General features: G+C 31.5%; 2 protein-coding genes across 2 annotated transcripts in view; both read right to left on the bottom strand.

The window, feature by feature from the left end:
* LOC134253480 (uncharacterized) overlaps positions 1-25,096 on the bottom strand; it is a 77,057-nt gene that overhangs the window by 5,471 nt on the left and 46,490 nt on the right. The gene's annotated exons all lie outside the window — the stretch shown is intronic.
* Positions 18,224-23,562, bottom strand: LOC134253479 (uncharacterized). The gene is made up of 6 exons (XM_062736000.1): positions 23,441-23,562; positions 23,211-23,280; positions 19,329-19,402; positions 18,987-19,187; positions 18,423-18,506; positions 18,224-18,336 (listed from the first exon to the last, which is right to left on the bottom strand). Exons 1-6 carry the CDS (start codon positions 23,451-23,453, stop codon positions 18,245-18,247), a joined length of 534 nt encoding a protein of 177 aa, XP_062591984.1. The 5' UTR covers positions 23,454-23,562; the 3' UTR covers positions 18,224-18,244.

The following is a 25,096-nucleotide window of genomic DNA, read 5'->3' as shown; positions in this document are numbered from 1 at the left end:
ATTTGGGGTACTGGAATTAACATGCAAAACAAATTTCAAAAATTTCAAGTGTACCTTTTCTAAAATATCTATGTTTTCGTAGCCCCAAACTTCACACCCGTACAACAAAATCGGGCTTATAACTTTGTCAAAAAGATCTATTTGACAATCTACTGGTAAGTTAAAATACCTTATCTTTCTAAGTACTCCATACATTGCTTTTGAAGCTTGTTTAGTTAAGTGTGTTTTGGCACTTTTGAAAAAACCACTACGGGACATGATAACACCTAAGTATTTAAATTCATTCACAATTTCAATTGGTGCTTCTCTGTACAAAAATATGTTTTTGGGGATCCTTCCCCTAGAAAAAATTACTATCTTAGTCTTGTCTGTATTTACTTGAAGTTTCCAGTGGTCACAATAATCAGAAAAAATATTCAACGCTCTTTGTAAGTCCTCAGGGTTATCAGATAGTAAAACTGTGTCGTCAGCATAGAAAAGTATAAATAATTTAAACATAATCTGCATTTCATTTTCTATCTTCTCACTTAAGCTCTTAATCCCATCAATATTATTCTGCAGTAAATAATTTTCTAAATCATTAATATACAAATTAAAAAGAAATGGGGATAAATTTTCCCCCTGCCTTACCCCAAGATTACACATGAAAAACTCTGAGGTATTTTGGTCAATACATATCATCGATTTTATACCACTATACATATTTTTGATAAATCTTAGACATTTACCATCTATCCCACTTTTTAACACTTTTGACCACAAACCAGATCGCCATACCGTATCAAAGGCTTGCTTAAAATCAATAAATGCACAATAAAGTTTTTTCTTACTAAACAAGACAAATTTACACATAAAATCTAATATCAATATATTATCTATTGTACCATATCCCTTTCTAAAGCCAGTTTGAGTTTCAGTAATCAGTTCGAATTCATCAGCAAAAGTATTCAAACGCTCACATAAAATGCTGGTAAAAACTTTTCCTAAACAGCTAAGAAATGTTATTGGTCTATAGTTTTGAGGAAGAGTTGGGTCACCCTTGTTTTTATATATTGGCTTAACGATACCTATGAGCCATTCTTCAGGTACATAACCAGTATCAAAAATCACATTGAAAATATCAACATAAAGTGGCAAAAAACTTGATATGGTTGTTCTTATAAATTCGTTACAGATTTGATCATATCCTGGAGCTTTATTATTTTTTAGTTTGTTCACTGCTTGCAAAATTTCTTCTGCAGAGATCTGATAATTTAAAGGAGAGTTATTATCGAGATTAACATTATAATTATCATCCTCTTCATCATCTTTAGATTCATTAATTTTTTTCAAAAAATCGTACATTGATTTGATATCGACTTCCGTTTTACATTTAGTCTTCGAGTTATTTAAAATTCTCCAATATTCCTTAATATTACTTTTCTGTAGATTTTCTAATTTTGAGGTTATAGATAAAGTATGTTCTTTTATACATCTATCCATTGTTTTCTTGTACTCTTTACTTGTGATCTTAAGATTTTCTGAGTTTTCCGGAGTTTTATGTTTGTTGTGAAGGCGTTTAGCCAAATGAAATTTTCTTCTTGCAGTCCTACATGATGCATTGTACCATGGTCTATTTACATTTTGGCTACTATTTAATTTTGGTTTGTTTTTAACATCTAATGTAATTTCCGCTGAAGATAGGAATAAACTACATAATTTGCTAGAGATGTTATTGATATCGTTATTTTGAACAGTATCAAGATTTTCTCTTAGTTGTAAAATTTCAGCATGTAATTCTTTCAATTTCTCGACATCAATATTTTCTTTAAATTGTTCAGATTTTTCCGGATTCCATAAATACTGCTTTTTATTGTTTTGGTTACACGGTTGATCGGTTGAGCGGGTCTCTGCCTTTAGGCTTTCTAGTTCAAATGTTATTGGACAATGGACATCGGAATATAAGTTACAAAAATCGTGGACGTTAAAATTTTTAAGGAGTCTAAACATATAAACACTACATATTTCATAATCTACTGTGCTTAGAACTACTTCTACACGTGAGTTTATCTTCACCGGCTCTGCCGTTTGCAATAAATAAATTGTTATTCTGACAAAATTCAATACATTTATATCCATAGTTATTGCAAGTAGTATCTACAGGTACACGATTAAGTTTAATATTTGTGTCACATAAAATGCTACTATGTGTTATAGCTTGTCTTGTTTCTTCATCCCAATTATTATGGTCGGCTAAAAATTCATCGATATTTACATAGTCTTGCAATTTACCCACACGGGCATTAAAATCACCTAATAAACATGTGTAATCAGTGTCATGTGAGAGATTAAACAATTCTCTCTCTATTTCTAGAAAACAATCTTTTGATGCATATTTTGTATTTTCAGGGGGTATATATACAGCTCCAAATAATATGTCATTTGGTAGATTAAACAAACTTTTGGCAAGTGAAAACCAGTAAACATATGGGCAACGTGTATTATGTACAGTAAAAAATTTAACAAAATCTACTTTGACGGCTAAAACTATCACGCCAGATTTAACCTTTGCTACATCAAATCTATTTTTCATGTAAGTATAATATCCTGGTATATTAATATCGTCAGTATTATCTGTTTTTGTTTCCGTTAAACACAAGATGTCATATTCCGAGATAAAGTTTAAAAATTCAGGGTACTGTAGTTTACGCCTCAGCCCGCACACATTTAATGTCAGTAATTTTAGTCGGCGCGGAGACTGCTCTTCCTCGTGCCCCTAGCCGTCGCGATCTGGAGTTGACGTTTGGCGCGGTCTTTTGTTGGCCTGTCGGTCAGTGTTGATCCTGTCCTGCTTCCCCTGATTGGTCACGAATCGATTAGCCTGATCAGGTGGTGGAATGTAAACTTTGCCGTCTACGTATAAAGTGTCCCGAACAAGTTTGACTTTTTTGTGATCCTTCCTGGCTTGTCGGATGACGGGATATAACTTCTTCCTTTTTTCTTCGATCTCTGGGGGGTACTGCTCATTGACCCAGATACGAGTGCCGCTTAACTTTTGGGGTGCACGTGTCCGTATGAACTCTCGGTCTTTAAAGAAAGAGAACTTAGCCACTATATTGCGGGGGTATTCGTTAAATTCGCTCCACTTCCCCATCCTATGGACTCTCTCAAACGAAATTTCGTAACCAGGCTTGAATTTGCGATAAATAAATTCTTGTAACACTGCTACGGTGTCTTCGTTTTTCTCTTCCCATATTCCACTGAATATTAAGTTGTCCCTCATGGAACGAGCTTTGAGATCAATCATCGATTCCCGTAGGTTGACACTTGCCTCATTCAATGTCTGTATATCTTCCCTGGTCTTCTGATCTTGCTGACCTTTTCCCTCTCTGATTTCAACCAGCTCCTTTCGGTTTTCACTTATGAAAGAATTGCTTTATTTTAAAAGTATATTTAGTTAATTTGGAATGTTATGTCACAAAGTGATTATAATTATAAATTCTGTCTAACAATACGGGAATCTCCTTTAAGCTCTTAATTGCTTTATTGCAGTTAGATTTAATTTTAATTAGGATAAATGTTTATAGATAGTTAAAAACTATACAACTATACAATCAATGTTATATTGTAATTGCAAAGATATACCTATTTTAAAAGTATGGATTTATGAATAAGTATAGGAAGAATATTTTGCGTATTACAATACGTAAGCATTGTATATTATTCTAAGTAATGACATAATTTTTATTGTATTGTAAAAAAAAAAAAAAAAAAAAAAAAAAAAAAAAAAAAAAAAAAAAAAACAAAAAAAAACAAGACGTGTGAAATTAAAAATTATATCATCAGTGTGAATCCCTCTGTAATAGTCTTCTATTTTCTACCTTTATTCAAACAAGCTATACTGTGAATAGCAGAAATACGTTCTCATGCATGAAGTATACCCCCAACAGCTGAATTCGCATTCAGGATACAAACAAATAAACACCCAACAATTGGTATTAAACAGTCAGCCAAAAAACAACACAATTTTCTAGGGGTGGGGGGGGGTAACATTCGTTGTTTTCGAGGTGGTTACAACTACGAATTCATGACCATCACAAAATGTAAAATTTCAAATGCATTACTACTCAACATTTTTTCAACAACGAAATAAAATCCCCGTCAACTAATATTTTTTTACTCAGACCTCGAAAATTTGACCCATTGTAAAAAATTTAACAGTATATGAGGTGACATAAAACTTTTCAATTGTTTAAAGAAACCAAAATTACTCTTTACCCAATCTCATTTTGGCTGGCTCAGAGTTCTTTTACATCCTTATAAAGACAATTAATATGTGCCTTGGACAAGGAAGCTAAATTTGCTTTTACTTAAAATCATGCGGGTAAGTTATATTTTAAGATATATAAATAAAATAAAATTCATTTCCTGAATAAGAGATACTACTTAGGCCATTAGTGGAAGATGAAAATAGCTTTCGACAGATAATTCATATTTAATTTTAAACCACTCTGCGATGTTTGTTGAGTTAAATAATTATATAGGCATTTTTGAAAATTGTTTTCTTAGAAGGATTTCTAAAATTGTATCTGATGCTTCAAATGACATAGAAAAAAGAAATTCTGAACGAGCTGACAAAGAAGCTGATGATTCAAAGGTACATGTCTTAATCATCTCATTAAAAGTCAATGTTTTGCAATTTCATGGTTTGCAGGCATGGCAAGGGATACTTACTCCTCCATGGCACCTGATCACACCTATTATGTTATAAAGATCCGACTGACTTGACTTATACCGGTAATAAGTATTGTCTAATTGGAATTTTAGGCATGAACACTGTATGTTATTTTCACATTTCATTTTTTTTTCAGTAAAACTTCAAAACTATAAGGGAAAAAATAATAAAGTTTTGACCATTGGTAATTTCTGATGTACACATGTAATATCAATAACGGTTCTATTTAGGAAATGAATTTGATATACATGTATTCTCAAGTTATACTGGTATAACCTGTGTTTTGGCAATTGACGCTTTATAAACATTGATATGGTATATTAAAAAAGCTTAAATTTTTCAAGCCCAGGTAATACTAGTTTAAATTATGTAGTTTAACTCATTTCTTCTCTATTTTTTTCTACTTGAACAGTCTTCATTTTGTACATAATATGTAAATTATTTTAATTGTAACGAAAAGCAGATTGATACATTTTTGAAGTTAATCAATATGACATGGGCAATAAAGGTTATATACAAAATAGTCTATCATTTTTTTAAAAACAAATTTAATCAAATAACCAAACCAAAATTTCATTTTGCTAGAAACGTTTCTTCCTTTTTTTCTTTTTTTTTGGTCATTTTTGTATAAAACGTGTACTATAGAAAAGGATCATATGGACACGTTTGTTTATTCTGTCAATTTTGTCGACTCCAGAAATACTATTACCCTAGTAACTTCAATTTAAATACAAGTGCTACACTCAAAATATGAGAAAGAATTACTTTATTTGGAAAGTATAGTTTATGTAGATTGGAAATTTGGAATATTATGTCTCAAAAATGATCAATTATAATAATTGATTAAGAAGTCTTCTTACAACTCTTAATTGCTTTGTTGCATTTATATTTGATATCAATTAATAGAATGAATGTTTATCGATATTTAAAGAATAACTAATATCCAACCGAGGCTGTATTGCATTTGCAAAGAAAGGCATAAATAAAAGTGTTTTAATGAATCTGGATGTATGAAAGGGTAGGAAGAATATTTACGTATCACAAACACGTATGCATTGTATACTATTGTAAGTATTGACATAATTTTTCATTGTATTGTAGGAAAACAAAACACCCAGAGTAATTGAAAATTATATCATGAGAATGAATCCCCTTGTATAGTCTATTTAAATCCAACCATTCGTCAAACAAACAGTACTACTGCATGATAACAGAAAAAAAACTTTTAGTTATCATGCACGAAGTTAATACATGTACATGTACACTAACAGTCCAGAAGTTCTACTGGCTTATACATGTGTCTCCGGTTTCCGTTTCTCTCTTTATTTATAAATTAAACACTTTAAAAAATTCAATACTAAAGCTCATTTGTCAATGCTTGTTTCAGTTTTATGACGATTTGAATTAATTTTCCTGCTTACAAAGCCCTATTCCAGAATTTTTCAACTCCTTTTCTGTGTAACAATGCAATTCAAACCTCATTTCCAAAAAAAAAAAAAAAAAACGTTCTTTGCTGAGCAACATTATCACATGGGTAATAACTGCGTATAATTATGGAAAAGGTGAATATAACAAACAGTTATCGAACTTATAAAAACATAAAAACAATAAAAAAATATATACAGATTATAAAGACTTACCTTTGGAAATTCCTGAGATCGGATCAAGTGTCATAAAGGAGTAAGCATCTCCTATTCATCAGCCAAACACTAATTGAGGACCAGTGTTCGCCCAGGTGGTTTAGTGGTTAGAGTGTCTGCTAATTTATAGGGGGGATGGTTGTATAAAATGCTAATATTCGTACGTTTTTAGGTTTTTGACTTTTGAACAGTTTGTCAATTTTTTTTGGAAATTTCATATCTGATTAACACCATTTCTTTTATAAGCTATAGCGATTCTCCTACACAACAATAAAACCTTTTAACGAGTCAAAATAAGAAATGGTAGATAAGTTGCTGGACCCTGTAATGCATTCCTGCTAAGAAGGGTTGTTAAGAGGTTAAGAAATCCAGTAAAAGAAGGTAGATTGAACACATCTTGGTTGACTGGAGTTTAAAAAGTACAAAAAATTGAAATGTGATTCTGGAGAAATTCTTTTTTAAAAGGGAAACTGCGGTGAGTAGGATTCCTAAACATTGAATTACTTATGAAGAACCCCATCAAAGAACAAAGACAGCCATAGCAAGTTAGATAATAACTCTTCGGAAGTGGAATTGGATTGGCCATGTACTGAGGAGGATAACACTAGGATATGTACTACAGCATTGACACGGCATCCAGAAGGAAAGAGAGAAGTAGGCCGGCCAAAAAACAACTTGGGGAAGGAGCACGACACAAGAAAGGCTACAGCTGGGATAGATTAGATGGGCGTCAGCGAGGGCAGCAGCCAAAGACAGAGATAGTCAAGCAGTGTGAGGCAGTGTATTGAAGCCTTGTGTGTCAGCGGGAACGAAGAGGATAGGTGAGGTGAACAAAGACGATATTCATATTTATAAGCCTTGTCTGCTGGAACCATCATATATTGTTCATTTTAACAGTTTGGAATTGAAAGCGGGAGAGCCAAGGAAATTTATATAAATTTAAGGATTTTTGAATGAGTATGTTTAGTAAACTACAAAGAAATAGATTTTTTTAAAACCAGTCAAATGCTGGTTATCGACATTTGGCCGTATTATTATTTTTTTTCTGTTAATATTACGCCAAATGATTCTTTCATACATGTTTAATCGAAAGCTTTAATTATTGTTGATTTCTTTTAGAAATAATAATAAAAACATAAAAGTAATATATGGGATCTGAAATGGTTTGTTGTTAGATATGATTTTATCCAACAAGTTGTGATGTTTTCCCCTGAGCCTTAACAGGGGGATAAAAGCAAACGTGCACAACGAGTTAGATAAAAATCATGTCCAACTATAAATCACAGTCGATTATCGTTATCTTATGTTATAAACATCACTGCAATTGTTTTTACAGTTTTTATATATGAACCCTCATTATATTATATTTACATCCACTAAATATTTTCTCCTTTATTTCTTAAGAAAATCCATTGCGTTGATCACTGTATAAACTACATTAGGCATGTCGCCTGTACAGGTCTCTTGATCAGTGGCTGTTCCATCAATGAAACGTATAAAGATGTTCGCATCATTAATACAATAATTAAATCTTTTTAATCCTTCTTTAAATGATTATTTCAACAGATATAAATATAAACAATAAAATGTCTTTCTTTGTTTTTTATTACTGGAATTAACGGTTGCAGCTATTGCAGAAAAAAATTACATAACCCGCTTACGCGGGTTATGTATTTTTTCTGCAAAAGCTGCTTCCGTTAATTCCAGTAATAACAAACAAAGAAAGCATTTTATTGTTTGATAATTTCATCACTCTCTCGCAAAACCTGTTATGACGTCACTACTTGGGATATAAAAAAATCTAATGAATGGTATCCACAGAATAAAGAGGTACATATAGACATAAAATAAAAAAAAATGTTTCATATATTTAAGAAATAAAGTCCGCGTTTTCGTGAATGTTGCAGAATAACCTCCGAGGTCGAGAAATGTTGTTTGAAAGATAAAAGCCGAGGCGTTAGCCGAGGCTTTTATATTTCAAACAACATTTCGAGACCGAGGAGGTTATATTCTGAATCATTCACGACAACAAGGACGTTATTTCTATTCTGCAAAGATCGATAAATACGGCTGATCGTTTCCTCTATAGAGAAACGAATTAGGTCACCATGTCTCGATTTCGCTGTTCCATTTAACACCAGAGGTAAAATTTGTTTGCTTACCTGTGTATAGAATGCAGACGATTTGAGCTTTCATTACATTAAAAATAGCCTTTTTAGATTATAAATTTGTTCGTAATATGTATTGATCAGTTAGAATGAATATACAATAACAAAATCATGTTCCTGTTTTACTGCTAAAATCACGTTGTTTAATGGGTAGGGAGGTCCGTGGAATAGGCCCACTTAGCTATAAAAACCGACATTCATCAGCAACTTGATGCAATTTACAGTGTTTATACTGCAAAAGACCACACATCGATGCGGTCTAAACAAGTATTTCATTCTACAGCCAAACATGCATTTGAATTGTTAAGATTTGATACGTGTTTCTGAACTGATAATTTTTTGATGACGTTCGTGATTTATTGGAGAATAATGTCCGGCGGTTTCCTTTGAAGTTTTCAATAATCGTGGTAGAATGATTAATAACTTTGTTTCTAAACTGAAAAGCTTAAATAAAACATTTAATTATATTTGCATATCCACTTCTCTCTCCCACTATGAACACGTAGCCATCAACTGCGTTCATAGCACTATAGATGCAACTGTTTCTACTATGAGTACAATAGCTCTATCACACTCGTGTAGAACAATTTCTACTACACTCACACCTGGTGTTGAGAAGTATATATATGAAATGTTTCATAAGAGGAATAAAAATAAGTTTTTAATAATATTCTTTGAAAAAAAGGAAATTCAGAATATTTAAAATTGCTGATTCATATCTTTAAAAATTCAATTTTGGTCAATGTATTTAATTGTATAATAAAACTTTTTAAAATTGTAGAGAACTGCCATATTCTTATTTTTTCGTATCATGCATACTTGTACAAAGAACGACAACTCTTCACACTTGGGTAATAACATTCAGAAAGAGAAAATTTCTTTAACTAGTATATCTATATCAAGAATTATTTCAGCTATTTAAAATAAATAGAAAAACTAAAAAAAAAATATAGAAAAGCATTCTGGAGTAATAATTATTATAAAAGCATTCTCATTTTTCATCATAGTGTTAAATTATTGATTTTTGTCAGAGGGTTAAAATAACGTTGATCGATGACGTCACAACTGCATCAAAACAAAAATGTGATGATGGAGCTGTTTGTATCCAAATAACTGTGTTTGAGAGGGAAATACTTTATTAACAAGTTTGTGATTTATTAGAGAAAAGAAGCATTAATCAGGTTTACTGATTTTAAAGCCGTATGTTTTTCTTTACTGAAGACAAAAAGCTGCGTCCTTATGTAAGTCAGGATTTCCTCTGATACTCTTGAAAAAAAAATCAAAGAATGCAAATATAAGTAATAAACAACGATTATTCAGTGAACATGGCATTATGAATAGCAATAGCTCTGCTGGCATATTTTCCATGATGCGCTAGCGCGCATCATGGAATATGCCAGCAGAGCAATTGCTATTCATAACGCCATGTTCACTGAATAACGTTGTTTATTTCTTAAATAAACACTTTAGAGGTGCATAGACACAGATTTGAAGTTAATAATATCTCAAATTTTCTGAATAATATAATGACTATATGGCAATGGCATTTCGTATAAAAATATTTAAAAAAATCTTATTTGATCTTGAACTTATTGGACTTCGAAATTCAAGTTTGAAAGACACATCCTTGAAACTTTAACAAATTTTAATTTTTCTTATAATACTTCAGCAAAGTGTCATTTTTATTGTGTATTACTGAAAAAATATATAACCTATAATCCAGAGAATTCAAAGTTTCAATAACTTCGACATGAAATGAGATTCTTATCACATTTTCGAGCGAAATACCAATGCAATATACATGTATAGGTCGTTATATCATACAGAAAATTTAAGAAAATATTAACTTAAAATCTATGTCTATGCACCTTTAAAGGTTTGGCCTCAATTAATGATTGCTTCAGCAAGTGTCGCAACCTTATTGCATGTACTCTTAATTTGGTGCAATAATTAATGTTATTAACCATTGCAGTTGCACCCCTTAAAGGGATATGGACAAAGTTTCAACTGATTAAAAAAAACAACAAATTTCAATGTTTACCATTCCTAATTAGAGCAATTGAAAGGATCAGCAAAATATGAACATCATTTCTTGATTTACAAAGGAGAAAAGGACCTTAAAATTCTTCATAATGTAATCACGGCTCATGCCTTGTTTTTGTTTACATACTGTTAAAGCACAAATATTCGTTGGGGATTTAATTTCGTTTATTTCGTTGCAAATATCATATCTATGACAAAGCGAGATATAGCAAATCACTCAAAACTGGCTTATCGTATTTAGAATTAATTTCTTGATCGAACAAAAGCTTCTTTGAACGAAGATATACTAGTATATTTAACCATTTAATAACCAATGTAAACCAAAACAAGACACTGGCCTAGTTAACATCACAAAGGTTAGATCCTCTAAATCTATCTCGTATCTCAACACTTAAAATTAAATTTTTGATGATCATTAAAAATACCTTAGTTAAGTATTTGTAAACATAAAAAAAATCGAGAAAAAAAAATCGTAAACAATTAAGTTGAAACTGCGTCCATCCACGTTACATGTAATGATGTTTATTGCATAAGATTGAAGTGTTTTAGAAACAGTTTCTAAATCTAATATAAACTTATGTGATTAGTGATCGCCTTGTTTTTTTTCATTTTAAACATATTAAACAATTATATTAAATACTTTTAAAAGTTTGTATTAGTATTTTTCAGACAGCTTTTAGTTCATTTATGAAAAGAACTGATTTTTTACGAGCTTCCTTATAATTGTTTTACTATTTTTCCTTTTCTCCTTCTCCTCTGATTTTTTTGTTTGTAATTGATTTTTCATACCATGTTTTCTAGTATCTGAGCCATCTGAGATTATATCCGCAAAAATATGCATTTTTAGTGATTTAATGATATAAGAATCTGGGTTTCTTAGGTCACCTGAGTAAACTCAGGTGACCTATTGCTATCCGTTTTTGTCCGTCGTCGTCCGTCGTCCGTCGTGCGTCGTGTGTCGTGTGTTAACATTTGAACTTTTTCAGCTTCTTCTCTGAAACCACTGAACCAATTTCAACCAAATTTGGTATACAGCATCTATCGGTGGAGGGGAACAAAAATTGTGAATTTCATGGTCCCCGCTCCCCCCCCCCCCCGGGGCCTGAGGGGTGGGGCTAAAACCACTAAAATTATTGCAATCTTTAAAAATCTTCTTCTTTACTCCTGGACACCAAGCAGGCAAACTGTTGGCATGAATGTAATGAGCATTGAGTCCTCTACCAAAATTGTGAAATTCATGGCCCCAGGGTCAGGGGTTCTAGTGCTAGGGCGGGGCTCTATTGATTATATAGTGAAAATGCATTTTTCTTTGAAAATCTTCTTCTCTGCTTCTGAGTATAAAATAAACTAACTAAGTACGTAGTTATGATGAGCAAAAGTGCATTTTCCAGATTTGTGAATTTTATGGCCCCAGGGTCAGAGGTTCTGGTGTTAGGGCGGGGCTCTTTTTATTTTATAGTGAAAATGCATTTATTCTTTGAAAATCTTCTTCTCTGCTTCTGGGTATTAAATAAACTTACTAAGTACATAGTTATGATGAGAAAGAGTGCCTCTACCAAAATTATGAATTTTATGGCCCCAGGGTCAGGGGTTCTGGTGTTAGGGCGGGGCTCTATTGATTATATAGTGAAAATGCATTTATTCTTTGAAAATCTTCTTCTCTGCTTCTGGGCATTAGATAAACTTACTAAGCACATAGTTATGAAGGACAAGAGTGCCTTTTCCAAAATTTTCAATTTTATGGCCCCAGGGTCACGGGTTCTGGTGTTAGGGCGGGGCTCTATTGATTATATAGTGAAAATGCATTTATTCTTTGAAAATCTTCTTCTTTGCTTCTGAGTATTAAATAAACTAACTAAGTACATACTTATGATAAGCAAGAGTGCCTTTTCTAAAATTGTGAATTTTATGGCCCCAGGGTCAGGGGTTCTGGTGTTAGGGCGGGGCTCTATTGATTATATAGTGAAAATGCATTTATTCTTTGAAAATCTTCTTCTCTGCTTCTGGGTATTAAATAAACTAAGTACATCATTATAATGAGCAAAAGTGTCTCTTCCAAAATAGAGAATTTTATGGCCCCAGGGTCAGGGTTCTAGTGTTAAGGCTGGGCTCTACTGATCATATAGTGAAAATGCATTTATTCTTTGAAAATCTTCTTCTCTGCTTCTGGGTATTAAATAAACTAACTAAGCACATTGTTATAATGAGCAAGAGTGCCTCCTATAAAATTGTGAATTTTATGGCCCCAGGGTTAGGGGTTTTGGTGTTAGGGCGGGGCTCTGTTGATTATAGAGTAAAAATACATTAATTCTTTGAAAATATTTTCCTTTGCTTCTGGGTTTTATGCCAGTGATCCAAGTATATATATTTATGATGAAGAAAGGCGCATCTAGCAAAGTGGTTTTTTTTTTTATCCCCCCTGGGTCAGAGGAGGGGAGGGGTACATAGTCTGAAATAAATTAATGCTTTGAAATCTGCTCTTTGGTATTAATCAACCATTTTATGATAAAATTTGCAAAATTTTGAAATATGTGTTACTTGGGTCAGTGGTTCCTTTGGAGTGAGGTGCACAACTGGTTATAAAGTGGAAGTGCATTTTCTCTTTGTCACTCTGATCTACCTCTGGGTATTAAGTAAATAGAGTAAGCATGCTAAGTTAATAATTATGATAAGCAATGGTGCCTCTTTCAAAATTGTGAATTGTGAATTTCATGGCCTCTGGTTTAAAACACGAACAAAATTTAATTGTTTGAAAGGTGTTACACAATACTCAGGTGACCTATAAGGCCCGTGGGCCTCTTGTTTCTAATCACCAGGATTTCCTTGCCAACATAAGGAAATTTCCATGTGTATGAAAAAAGAGAGCAAAATTGAGAATTTATATCATTATGTAAAATACAATTTAAACTGGTTTTTCTTGTATGGTTCATAATCTCAACTTAATCAAATCTTTAGTTGTACATATTGGGCAAAACATTGGTTGAAATAAATGATTATACTAGATTACGTACTAGATGTTTTAGTAATATACACATCATACGCATTTAAAATACAAGCATGACATATATTTGTAAAAACCCAAGGTCCCTCTTAGTTGGTCACTCTTACTGAAATTTTATCGGCATTTTTGCGATATAAACTTATTCTGTATCCAAAAAAATCTACAAATCATGATTATTTTCCAAATTCTAAAATGAGTTTCTAATTGGATTGTACATGTTTTTGTTTCTTTTGTTTAAATGAATTAGTATCTATCATGTAAAATTACATTCAATTAAACTGGTCAATCCCCCCCCCCCCCCAAATAGTGAAATAGCGTTATTTATAGAAAACTGAACACGTGTTCCGTTGTTCAATGACATTTTTTGCAGAATATCCTTAGCTCGATTTTCTTTTATTAGACAATCAGTCACCAAATATATACAGCTGTAATAATATCACAATGATATGCCATAAAATTACTTTGCATAATGAAATAATTATTTGCAGAAAAAAACATTCATTTTTCGACAAATACGTCTTTTATTGACCAGCAGTAACAATACAACAAACCAAGAAAATAAATAACATAGATGGCGGGAAGTTGAATATAGTTTTTCAAATATTTGCAATAGAAATTGTCGAAGGCGTTTATGCATAAGATTATCACGCAAGCCACTCGATTGATCATTGTCATGAAATCGAAAAATAAGACGGTTATTCCTTATATTTACATGCTCTTGATACCGCCAATGAACGTGCTACAAGCCCCGCTTCTTGTCTCTATTTGTCCCGCCCTGTGCGTGAATTTTTTAAACCCCGCCTATCGATGAACTACATGTAGTACATTGTTGAGGAAATAAAGTACAATAATTAACTATTCGTAGTTTTATATCGCATAAAGACATTGGAAATGTAAATATTGTCATTTAAACACACTTTGATAATACATTTAATGTCATATATTTCGTTTATCCATTGATTGTTTATTATAATATTTAAAAGACACATAAGTTGTTATAAGTTGTTAGGCAAATTAAGTGTCTTTCGTATCTTACCACAATGTACACACGTTGATAAATCACACGAATGTCATATATTTTGTATATACACTGTTTTATTCCTACTGATAAAAACATTCAGCTGTTCAGAATAGGATCTTACAAGAGATTTTAAAATAAGAACGAGTTTTCGTATCCGCCAATTATATTTTTAAAATTAATTTGATAACAACAGAGTCAAATTGATTATTTAATACACTTTTACTGTTTAAAACAATGAGTGATACGAAATTAAGCTATGAAATATTTTAAATCTTGCATTTATGCAAGTAACAATTCATCTTAATAGAGTATTTTATCAAAGTCTTTTAACATACAAATTAAGGAGCATGTATGTTTCAAATATTTTCATAAAACTTTAAAAAAAAAAAAAGTGGCATTCTTGTTTTTGTTCAAGTTTCCTTGGTTTCTTTGATAAACTAAAATCTTTGCTAAGTGAAACATCGATCTTTAATTTAATGATTAGTCTTGGTGCTTGATGATAGAATCATAGTCTCTACGCTAATGATGTTTTAATACTTTTTTAAGTTCAGACAGGGGAAAAGTTTTTTGGTTATATGTATACTAGTTCACCCCCTTTTCTAATCAACATATTTTAGTTTTATATCCTCATCTTTGAAACAGATTTAATTGAATTCATCCTGAGTAAAAAAAGAATTTTGGCAAAATATTTGTTAGTTCTATATTATTTTGATTTAATTACATGTGTGTACATTTAAAAAAAGCAATGATTCTTTTTTCATTTGTCAACAATATTTACATGATATTTAAATTTTCATTATAAAGTGCATGAATTGATATTTTATAGAGGATCATTAAGATTCCATTCATTTTTTACTGTCATAAATATAAATCGAATACGCTCTAGTCATTTAGTAAATGAAGTACATGAAATATATGGAGATAATGAACAGTATTCAAGTTCAAAAGTTAATAAAACAGTACAAATAGGAGCAGAGCAAACGCGGACATCTAAAACATCATACACAGTAGGTATAATAAAGCAAATATTGCCTAAAGATGATATTAAGGTGGATCGTTCTCTGATTTCTGACTAGATGACATATTCAAAGTATATTTGCTTATATCTCTACAAGCAGGTACTATATTTTTGGCGGAAGGGTTGCTTTTGAAAATATCTTCTATTCTGTCTCTCAATTTATTTCTAGAACAATGAAATTAGTTATAATATTTACGCAATCAAAGACTTGAGGAAATTTACAAATGTAAGTTGAATTAATAATAAGGGACTAAACTTTCAAAATATATCAAATAAATATGATTTTTTAAACCATCTAGAACTCTGTTACTTTTAAAAGCTTCCAATGTCAGTAAAGGTTTGAGCCACAAATCCGTAAAACGTATTTTTTCTCTCTTAGTAAACGATCAAAACTTTTTGTTTTTGTATCATTTAGAATCTTACTGTGACAACTATGTAAAATAAGAAAACTTTGAATATACAATGTAAGAAGCATATAAAAATAACTAATATTCCCTAAAAATTTAAGAAAAGTAGAGAAAATTTGGATTAGCCAATATCCATTTTAGTTCAATTATTTAGGTCTGTTTAGATAAATTATATCACCTTATATGCCCTATATTGTAATTTCTTTTTCTGCAAAAAGAAAAAAATAATTTTTTGAAATGCAAGTAGGGATCGTATGAATGGCTACACTAGCCTACAGTAATTTTTTTATTCTTAATGTCTAGGGAAAAGGTTATGACCTTGACCTGACCTTGCCTCTAATACAAAAGGTCAAACATCACTTATTGTCTTCTTGATTTTGTGAAAAATTCATTAGTTTTTAAATGCAAGAAATGTTTGGAGAATCTTAGCCTAATTTTAAAATTTGACCTAATAAATCTTCAGTGTTTAAAAAAGTTTAAAAAAATCAATATATACACAATGTAGAGCATACTTTTTCTGATTTAAACATGATACACAATGTGAGTTTGTGAATCACTGGTACCCCCGTATATCAGCTTATAGCGCACGTTGAACTTTCTCGAATGCAATTCTAATTCCAAGGTCAAAGTCAAAAGGTGAATATTGTTGGTAACCAAACAAAGGTCTTGTAATAAGGAATAAACCTGTGAAATGTGAAAGATCTACTTTTAACTGTTCAAAAGTTATGGCCAAGGTTAATCTTTTTTAAAGTCGGTAAAACTCTCAGGTCAACGACAATACGTCCAAAATATTTCTTCTCATTGAAGAGCTTGTCAAAATAAATACACTGGTACATGTAAGGTATTAGAGCCCTAGCACCAACTGTTCAAAAGTTTTGGCCAAGGTTTATGTTAAGCAATTTCGTGTAAAAATGGGTTAAACTCTAAAGACATGGCCGAGAGATCAAATTTCGTCAAGAATGGCACTGTCAAACGGAATGCACCTGTGATATGTAAAAGTCATAGCCTCGCCCACTCAAAAATTATAGGGAAGGTTTAAGTTTTGAGGACAAAGAGACAAAAATAATTTCAAACTCCATGAATGCTGCCAGGAACATTTTCATACCGACACGGAATAATTGTAGATTCGGTGTGATATCAATGTAGCGGAAGGAGCAATAAGGACAATATTCTATTTCACTGCTGATGATGTTTATTACAGTTGTATTTATAAATAAATCATCATATACCAGATTCTGCAAAATAATATAAAAAATACATTTACTCAATTTGAAATCACATATAACAGCAGAATCTTTTGTCATCATAAAATCAGATAATTACTATATATATATATATATATATATATATATATATATATATATATATATATATATATATATATATATATATATATATATATATATATATATATATATATATATATATATATATATATATATGCTATAAAATATTAAATATTGACACACATGTCAATGAGTTATATCTCTTGACTTTAAATACAAATGATATTATTGATCTTCACATATTCACTTCATAATACATGTAGTGGATAACTATTTACAATAATATGCATGTACATATAGCTACATACCAAACTATGGGTATGAATCCATCTCTAATATATTGCATGTGTAACTGTATGACTTATGGATTATCTACAATTCATAAATAATATTCATACACTATATATCTTTTGTGTCATATAATACATTCATTATAAAGTTTAAATCAACTAGTTCATCAGCTTTTGACAAACTTAAATAATTTAATAAATTCTCTCATATGCCTCTTTCATTCAGTAATTAATAAGAAAGTATTAATATGAAAAAGAAGTGTCAAAAAGTCAACTTACTGTCAGTGGTCTTAAAGGATTCTCCAAAATACCAAAAAAACACAACTAAACACTATGACTGCTCCTGGGCTAGTAATTAGCTGGACACACAGGACAAAGGGGGTCAAAGGTTTTGGCGGGAAATATTGACCAATGGCTATTTTTACTTATGTGTTTATTCAAGGTTAAAAGTTAAGTTTTAAGTTTAAGGCTCTAGAGATTTCTAGACTTTAATTTTAGGAAGTTGTTATAAATTTATTTACATGTTTAATGTTTAAATAAAACATATTTATTTTAAATCAAGTTTATTATTGAAAGTTATTTTATAACTTTCAATGGCATCTGAAAGAAAAATACTTTAAATTAAAATCAATATAAAATCAATACTATCACATCAACTAGAAATATTCAAGGATTGATCCTAACACCATGACAATAGTCAGATGGTAAATTTCAAGGGTATCATATTTTTCTGAACCATTCCCGATCACTAAAAAATGGAAAAAAAACCTTTAAGAAATGTCCTCCCAATGGCTCATTTTACATATATTTTTTTTTTGACATTTTAATACTAACGTGGACAGGCCTGTGTCTCCGTGACTTGTTTCTTTTCTTTTTGTTCTAAAAGACAACGTCCAATTATGCAACTTTGCAGTGACCCTGAAATGAAATCATTAAATATAGAAAGATAAATCTATAGGTCTTATTATTGTGTGTATATCTAGTATATCCATGGAAAAAAATAAGATATTTAAGGATGCCTTAAGATTTCTGACATTTTAATGTCAGATTTATTTTTATTTTGCGAAATATTTTTCATTGTTTTAAAACCAACAATAGTTTTTTTGTTTGAAGTTTATACAAAGACCACAAGAGAGTGCGGAAGAAGGACATTTTTTTCGAATTTCCCCAGTTTAGTTGTTTTTCCATGACAAAATTCGGAAATTGAATCATTTTCTGACCTTTCTATGACCTTTATCTATCAACATAAACTCAATTTGTGGTAGGAAAAAACTGATTTTTATTTATAAACTGTTGCATCATTTTAAAAGACATCCGAAAAATCAGGGGTAGCGTTGGCTTCTTAGTCTATCTTGTCCTTTATTACATTTTGTTATGCAAAAAAGTGTAGAAACTTACCTAATGTGATTTGATCAATTTTGCAATCAATATTGATATCTTTAGATGAATAAGAACATTTTTTGTTCTTCCTATGTTCCAGTTTCAAAACGATATCAGCAGCGTATTTGATTTGTACTCTCACATAATCGTCTTCTGCTGCAGAGTTTATTATTAAACATTCTGGGGAACATTTCTCCAGATTGCTTAACGAAGCATTCACTGTAATCAAGACAAACCATGAAAAAATAATCCCTTAAGATATCTATATATTTTCTTAAATGCGGTCATTACTTTTTCGAACTAATGACAATAGAATGAACAATTATACAGATTTTGGGTCAACCATTACATGTAATTTACCTGAAGAACTGGACAAACAAGTCGAATTATTAATTAATTTATGGTAGAGGTCTGTTGCTTTGCGGATACAATCCCTAAAATACAAAAATTGTAATAATTAAAATGTTTATTTTTTAGGACGAGGAAAATCAAATATCTATAAAACAATTGTTCATTCATTGCTTATTAAATTTATGATAACACATATCATGTATTCTAACGAAACTTATTTCTTTCTTTCTTCTCCTCATGTTTAATCGTTTAAATATCAATTGCAACCACCACCTGCATCAACCAAACTAAAATACCAACATAACCATATGAAGTCAATGCCTTTATATAGTTTCGTTCTATCCGACTTCTTTAAATGCATTGTAACGTTGCAATAGAATCATAAATTTTTCTATAAAAATTTCGCAAAATAAAAAAAAAAATGCATATTAAAGATAAAATATAAAAATTAACCATGCTGTTCAGTAAACAAAATGCATAATCGCTGTCTTGAAAAAGTAATGTCTAAAGCTGAAAACGATTTGGAATAGGATTGTCTGCCATGATCGTTTAGTCAATTGCTATGTCTTAGGACTACTATATAAACCGCTCAATTAGTCACTATTCAGTTGTCACCAGTGAAGACGGACGGGAGTTACAAGCACTCGGTAGTGACAAAAATAACTGTGTACTTCTAATGAAGAAACATAGATTTAAAAAAAACAGATTACAACAGTTGCACAGGTCAGTGTAGCCCAAACAAAAAAACTATACTAGTAGTTAACTAAAGTTAATCAAAGTGTCAAAATCAAAAATGTAGTGAAATATGTATAAACACTCTAATTTTTCAAACAAGGGTCCCACTGTGAATTATCTAAACATATGTTTTATGCGTTGTCAGTTGACACAATTCTAGTTTTAACAACAGAATAACTTATCAAGTGGAGGGCATTTTCAATTTGCATTTTTTAAAATCTTATTTTAATATCCCTATAGAGTATGACTGAAGCGATTGATATAAATGGTTGTGTTGTAAGTGATTTATTCTCTAACTGACACTATACGATAATTACATTTATTGATCATTCATTGTCACATGAATGTACGTTAGGAAGACGGTTGAAATCCAGGATGTGCAAAGTATGTGTAAATAATTTACTTTGAACGGTGACGTGCTATGATTTATCATCACCTATTATGATTTAAGAGGTTTGTGTTTGGTCTGTTCCTGATTTGTATTGTTTTAATGAACTTTTAAGTCTGATACACTATTCGTTATCTACGTATTTCAATCAGCTTTTGAAAAATGGAGAGTTTTAAAAGTGATATTATTTTACTAAAAATACTGCAAGTATTTTTTTACCCAAGTTATACCGAAAAGTGTGGCAATAATCTCTTATATTCTTTCCCTCTATGACAGAACCCAAGTAGATCTTAAGAATAAGTAACTTTCCTGTCAGATATTGAAACTGACAGTTTTTTTTTCAAAAATATTGTTTAATACACGGTTACAGATTCAGTTCTAAAAACACTATGCAGATGATGTCAGGGAACTTAAGATTCAATGCACAAGATAAATAACGTCATGTTTCTGCGTATTACGTCATTAGTTTCAAAGAGAGGTGGTATGAATTCAGAAAACCACACTGTGTTGATCCGGAAGGTCAGAGTATGACGTAACGTTATTGCATTAAATTAACAGTAAAATTGAGTGATACACAGTTGCGTATATAATGAATATGTGTCACTGTAACAGTCACTTGATCCAAAGAGTTGTATTACGTCGAGTTGACAGGTGCAGATCATCAGATCAAACTAGACACGAAGTGTCGAGTGTGATCTGTTGATCCGCGCCTATCAACGAGACGTGATGGTGCTCTTCAGATAGAGTTACTGTTATAATGATAAATTTATTATATAACCCATTAAAACTAGCTAAATATGGTAAAATAAAACTTTAGAGATCAATATTTAATATTTATGCACTAAACAAAGCATATTGTCAAGGAACTTTTTAATGCACAAGAAAAGAAACGTCATGTTTCTGTGTGCTATGTCATCAATTACAGAGAGTGGTGATAAGGATTCAAACAAGAGGCCCATGGGCCACATCACTCACCTGAGAAGCTTTGACCATTCTGTTCTTTACCAGATTTCCTCCTTGTAATACATAATGCATCCCCACTATACCCAACTGATCATAATTTAGATATTTTGAAATCTACACTACCCCAGGATCCTTCCATGTGCACATAAGTTTCAGCTTTTCTGGCCCAGTGGTTCTTGATAAGAAGATTTTCAAAGATTTTTCCTATATATTTCTATGCAAAACTTTGATTACCCATTGTGGCCCCGCCCTTCCCCAAGGGTCATAATTTGAACAATTTAAAATCTACACTACCCCAGGATGCTTCCACATAAGTTTCAGCTTTTCTGGCCCAGTGGTTCTTGAGAAGAAGATTTTCAAAGATTTTTCCTATATATTTCTATGTAAAACTTTGATTACTCGTTGTGGCCCCGCCCTACCCCCGGGGGTCATGATTTGAACAATTTAAAATCTACACTACCCCAGGATTCTTCCACATAAGTTTCAGCTTTTCTAGCCCAGTGGTTCTTGAGAAGAAGATTTTCAAAGATTTTTCCTATATATTTCTATGTAAAATTTTGATTCCCCATTGTGGCCCCACCCTTCCCCGGGGGGCCATGATTTGAACAATTTAGAATCTGCACTACACCAGGATGCTTCCACGTAAGTTCCAGCTTTTCTGGCCCAGTGGTTCTTCAGAACCACTGGTTTTCAAAGATTTTTCTTATATATTTCTATGTAAAACTTTGATTCCCCATTGTGGCCCCGCCCTTCCCCCGGAGGTCATGATTTTTACCATTTAGAATCTACACTACCGCAGAATGCTTCCACATAAGTTTCAACTTTTCTGGCCAAGTGGTTCTTGAGAAGAAGATTTTCAAAGATTTTTCATATATATATTTCTATGTAAAACTTTGATTCCCCATTGTGGCCCCGCCCTTCCCCCTCCCCCGGAGGTCATGGTTTTTACAATTTAGAATCCACACTACCCCAAGATGCTTCCATGTAAGTTTCAGCTTTTCTGGCCCAATGGTTCTTGAGAAGAAGATTTTTTAATGACCCCAACCTATTTTTGTCTTTTCTTGATTATCTCCCCTTGTGAGGGGACTTGGCCCTTTATTTTAACAATTTAAATTTCCCTTCACGCAAGGATGCTTTGTACCAAGTTTGGTCAAAATTGGCCCAGTGGTTCTTGAGAAGAAGTCGAAAATGTGAAAAGTTTACAGACGGACAGACAGACAGACAGACAGACAGACAGACGGACAGACGGACGGACGACGGACAAAATGTGATCAGGAAAGCTCACTTGAGCCTTCGGCTCAGGTGAGCTACAAACCACAGTGTAGTGATCCCGAAAATTGAATTAAACTGTGTGGAATATAGTAATTCACAATTTTCTCCTTTTACTTTTCGCCTAGTTCTTCATATTTTATTTATATGCTTTCTCATACAGCTGAAAGTATATTTTACTTATATCTTCATAAGTGCATTTTATACATCTCTCGGAAACAGGAAAATTACTTTCCTATCTCTTCAGTTTCCTGACACAAGATATATTATAGAATTTTACTTTATTGTCGCATTAAGTCATGAAAAAAATTTTAAATAAAGTCTTTATATTTGTATAAAATGAAACATTTACAAGGATTTTCTGTTTCTCAAAAAGTAATATTTCCCGTCCAAAATAAAACATACAAAATGTTCGCTTATTTCCTCTGAAATTAATATAGAATTTCAATATTCAGTCTACATGTAGCTAGTGCAATACTGGCTTATTTTATTGTCTTATATATTTTCATTAAATAAACATGCATTTTAATACTTACGTTTCTCCATTGCAGCTTTTATGGTAAAGTAGAACACACACATATAAGGCGGAAATGAACTTCAACACGACTAACAAAGACACAATTAATAAAAAAAGGCTACACATGTACAGAAAAAATACAATACAATATATCCTTTAACTTTTTTTACTTCATGTCCAACAATTGTCATGATCGATGCAACTCTTAATTAATTATTGAATTTCATATTTTTGTATAATTGAACTTACTGCTTTTTATCATCGTCTTTTTAGATAATTGGGAGGGATAAGTCCTTGATGTATGTAGTAGAGTTGTTGTTGTAAAAAGGAAGAAAGTTTAAACTATAAATATGATATTGTGTAGTATTATTGTTCATTTTTTTCCTGAAATCTGGGAAAATCAAATTTAACACCAGTTCACATAAAAGATATAATGTTTGATTTTTTTTTTTCTTCAAAAATTCGTTTTAGATTCATTAAAAGTACTTAAAAAATTACGGTTTCGAACACATAGAATTCTTATGTTTAATATTAAAAAGATATGGTTCGTTGATTTCTCCTTAATAAATTAACAAATTAAATAAGTTTAAATCATCGAAAATTTATCTATGAAAATATATTTGAAGGGATATTGACTTGTTAAACGGAGTAAATACAGTTTGTTTCACAATATACATGTTTGTTAAACATCTAAAGGCAGATAGAAAAATTACAACAAATGCTACGTATACAATTTTTTTTAATATCATTTCAATCATTTCTGATATTCAAAATTATTGTTTTAAGTCAGAAGTATCCAACATTCTCCATTTCAGTTACTATGGAAACAATTCCTAAAATGTTGTTCTCGAAGTGTTTTCCAAACGTTGTCCTAAATAACTTAAGAGACTCATGTTTAGAAATTTCTGACCACTGTTTTGTAAGTTTCACAGGATACTTGAGACATTTCTTGTTTTATATCTGGCTTTTTAGAACCTCCAAAAAGCATATCTATTTTTTTAAAATTTAAATTCGCAGTTAAATACCACCGTTATATGATGCTGTCAACTTCTTTCGCTCTTCCTTTCAATCAATCTTGCAAACTTGAACCTACTCTGAACGTCAACTGACTCTGAATGCTCAAATCCTGTTTGCAGACGCAGTCAATTCAAATTTAAGATTTCTAAGTACACTTGATACACTTACCAGCATTGTTACTATCTGTTTCTCAAGAAAATAATGTTACATGTGAAAAAAAATTAACTTAAGGACAGATGATACCAATGAAACATATGGAAATAACGAACAGTAGTTAAGATCAAAAATCCATATAACAATACAAAATAGGACAGAGCAAACACGGACCTCCAAAACTTCGGAGGTGGGATCAGGTACCATGGAGGACAAACAAATATTCTTAGGAGGAGACTTAATATCATGTCTCAGCTTTAGAAAAGTTGATAAATTCTTTGAATTTTTTTCCTTAGACATGTAAAATGGAATATCTGGAGATGCTCACTCCTCCATGGTACTTGATCTCACCTCTGATGTTTTGATCTTGAATACTGTTCGTTTTCTCCATAATTTCCATTCCATATCCCCCCTCCCCAAAGTACACAGCGGGAGTAATCATGATAATATTGTTTAATCTCCATATAGGAAAATATTAGTTTATACTTCAGTCATTCTACAAAAAAATGACCAATTAAGGACATTGGCAAGTCACGGTTATCCAGAGAAAAAAAGGTTTATATCATGGGTTTATTCACTTATAAAACTGTGATTGAGAGTGATCTCCCGTGTAGAATTCTCCATGAAATGAAAACCAACAAAGCGTATTTTACAGAGATAAAGAAAAGCACATGTGCTTCCTTCAACGGGTAGAATCATCTCTACAGCAAGAAAGAAAAACGATGATTGTTTTGT

Source organism: Saccostrea cucullata, unplaced genomic scaffold (assembly GCF_032062105.1).
Source record: "Saccostrea cucullata isolate Sc308-1 unplaced genomic scaffold, CSIRO_AGI_Scuc_v1 ctg8126, whole genome shotgun sequence".
Lineage (NCBI taxonomy): Eukaryota > Metazoa > Mollusca > Bivalvia > Ostreida > Ostreidae > Saccostrea > Saccostrea cuccullata.
Note: the sequence above shows the minus strand (reverse complement) of the source record. Positions and strands in the feature narration are given on the sequence as shown.

Coding starts and splice junctions, on each gene's coding strand:
- LOC134253479 (XM_062736000.1), bottom strand. Junction 19,403..23,210: donor AAAAGCTGCAATGGAGAAAC/GTAAGTATTAAA, acceptor TTTGTATTTTAG/GGATTGTATCCGCAAAGCAA. Junction 18,337..18,422: donor GGAGACACAGGCCTGTCCAC/GTTAGTATTAAA, acceptor TCCATTTTTTAG/TGATCGGGAATGGTTCAGAA.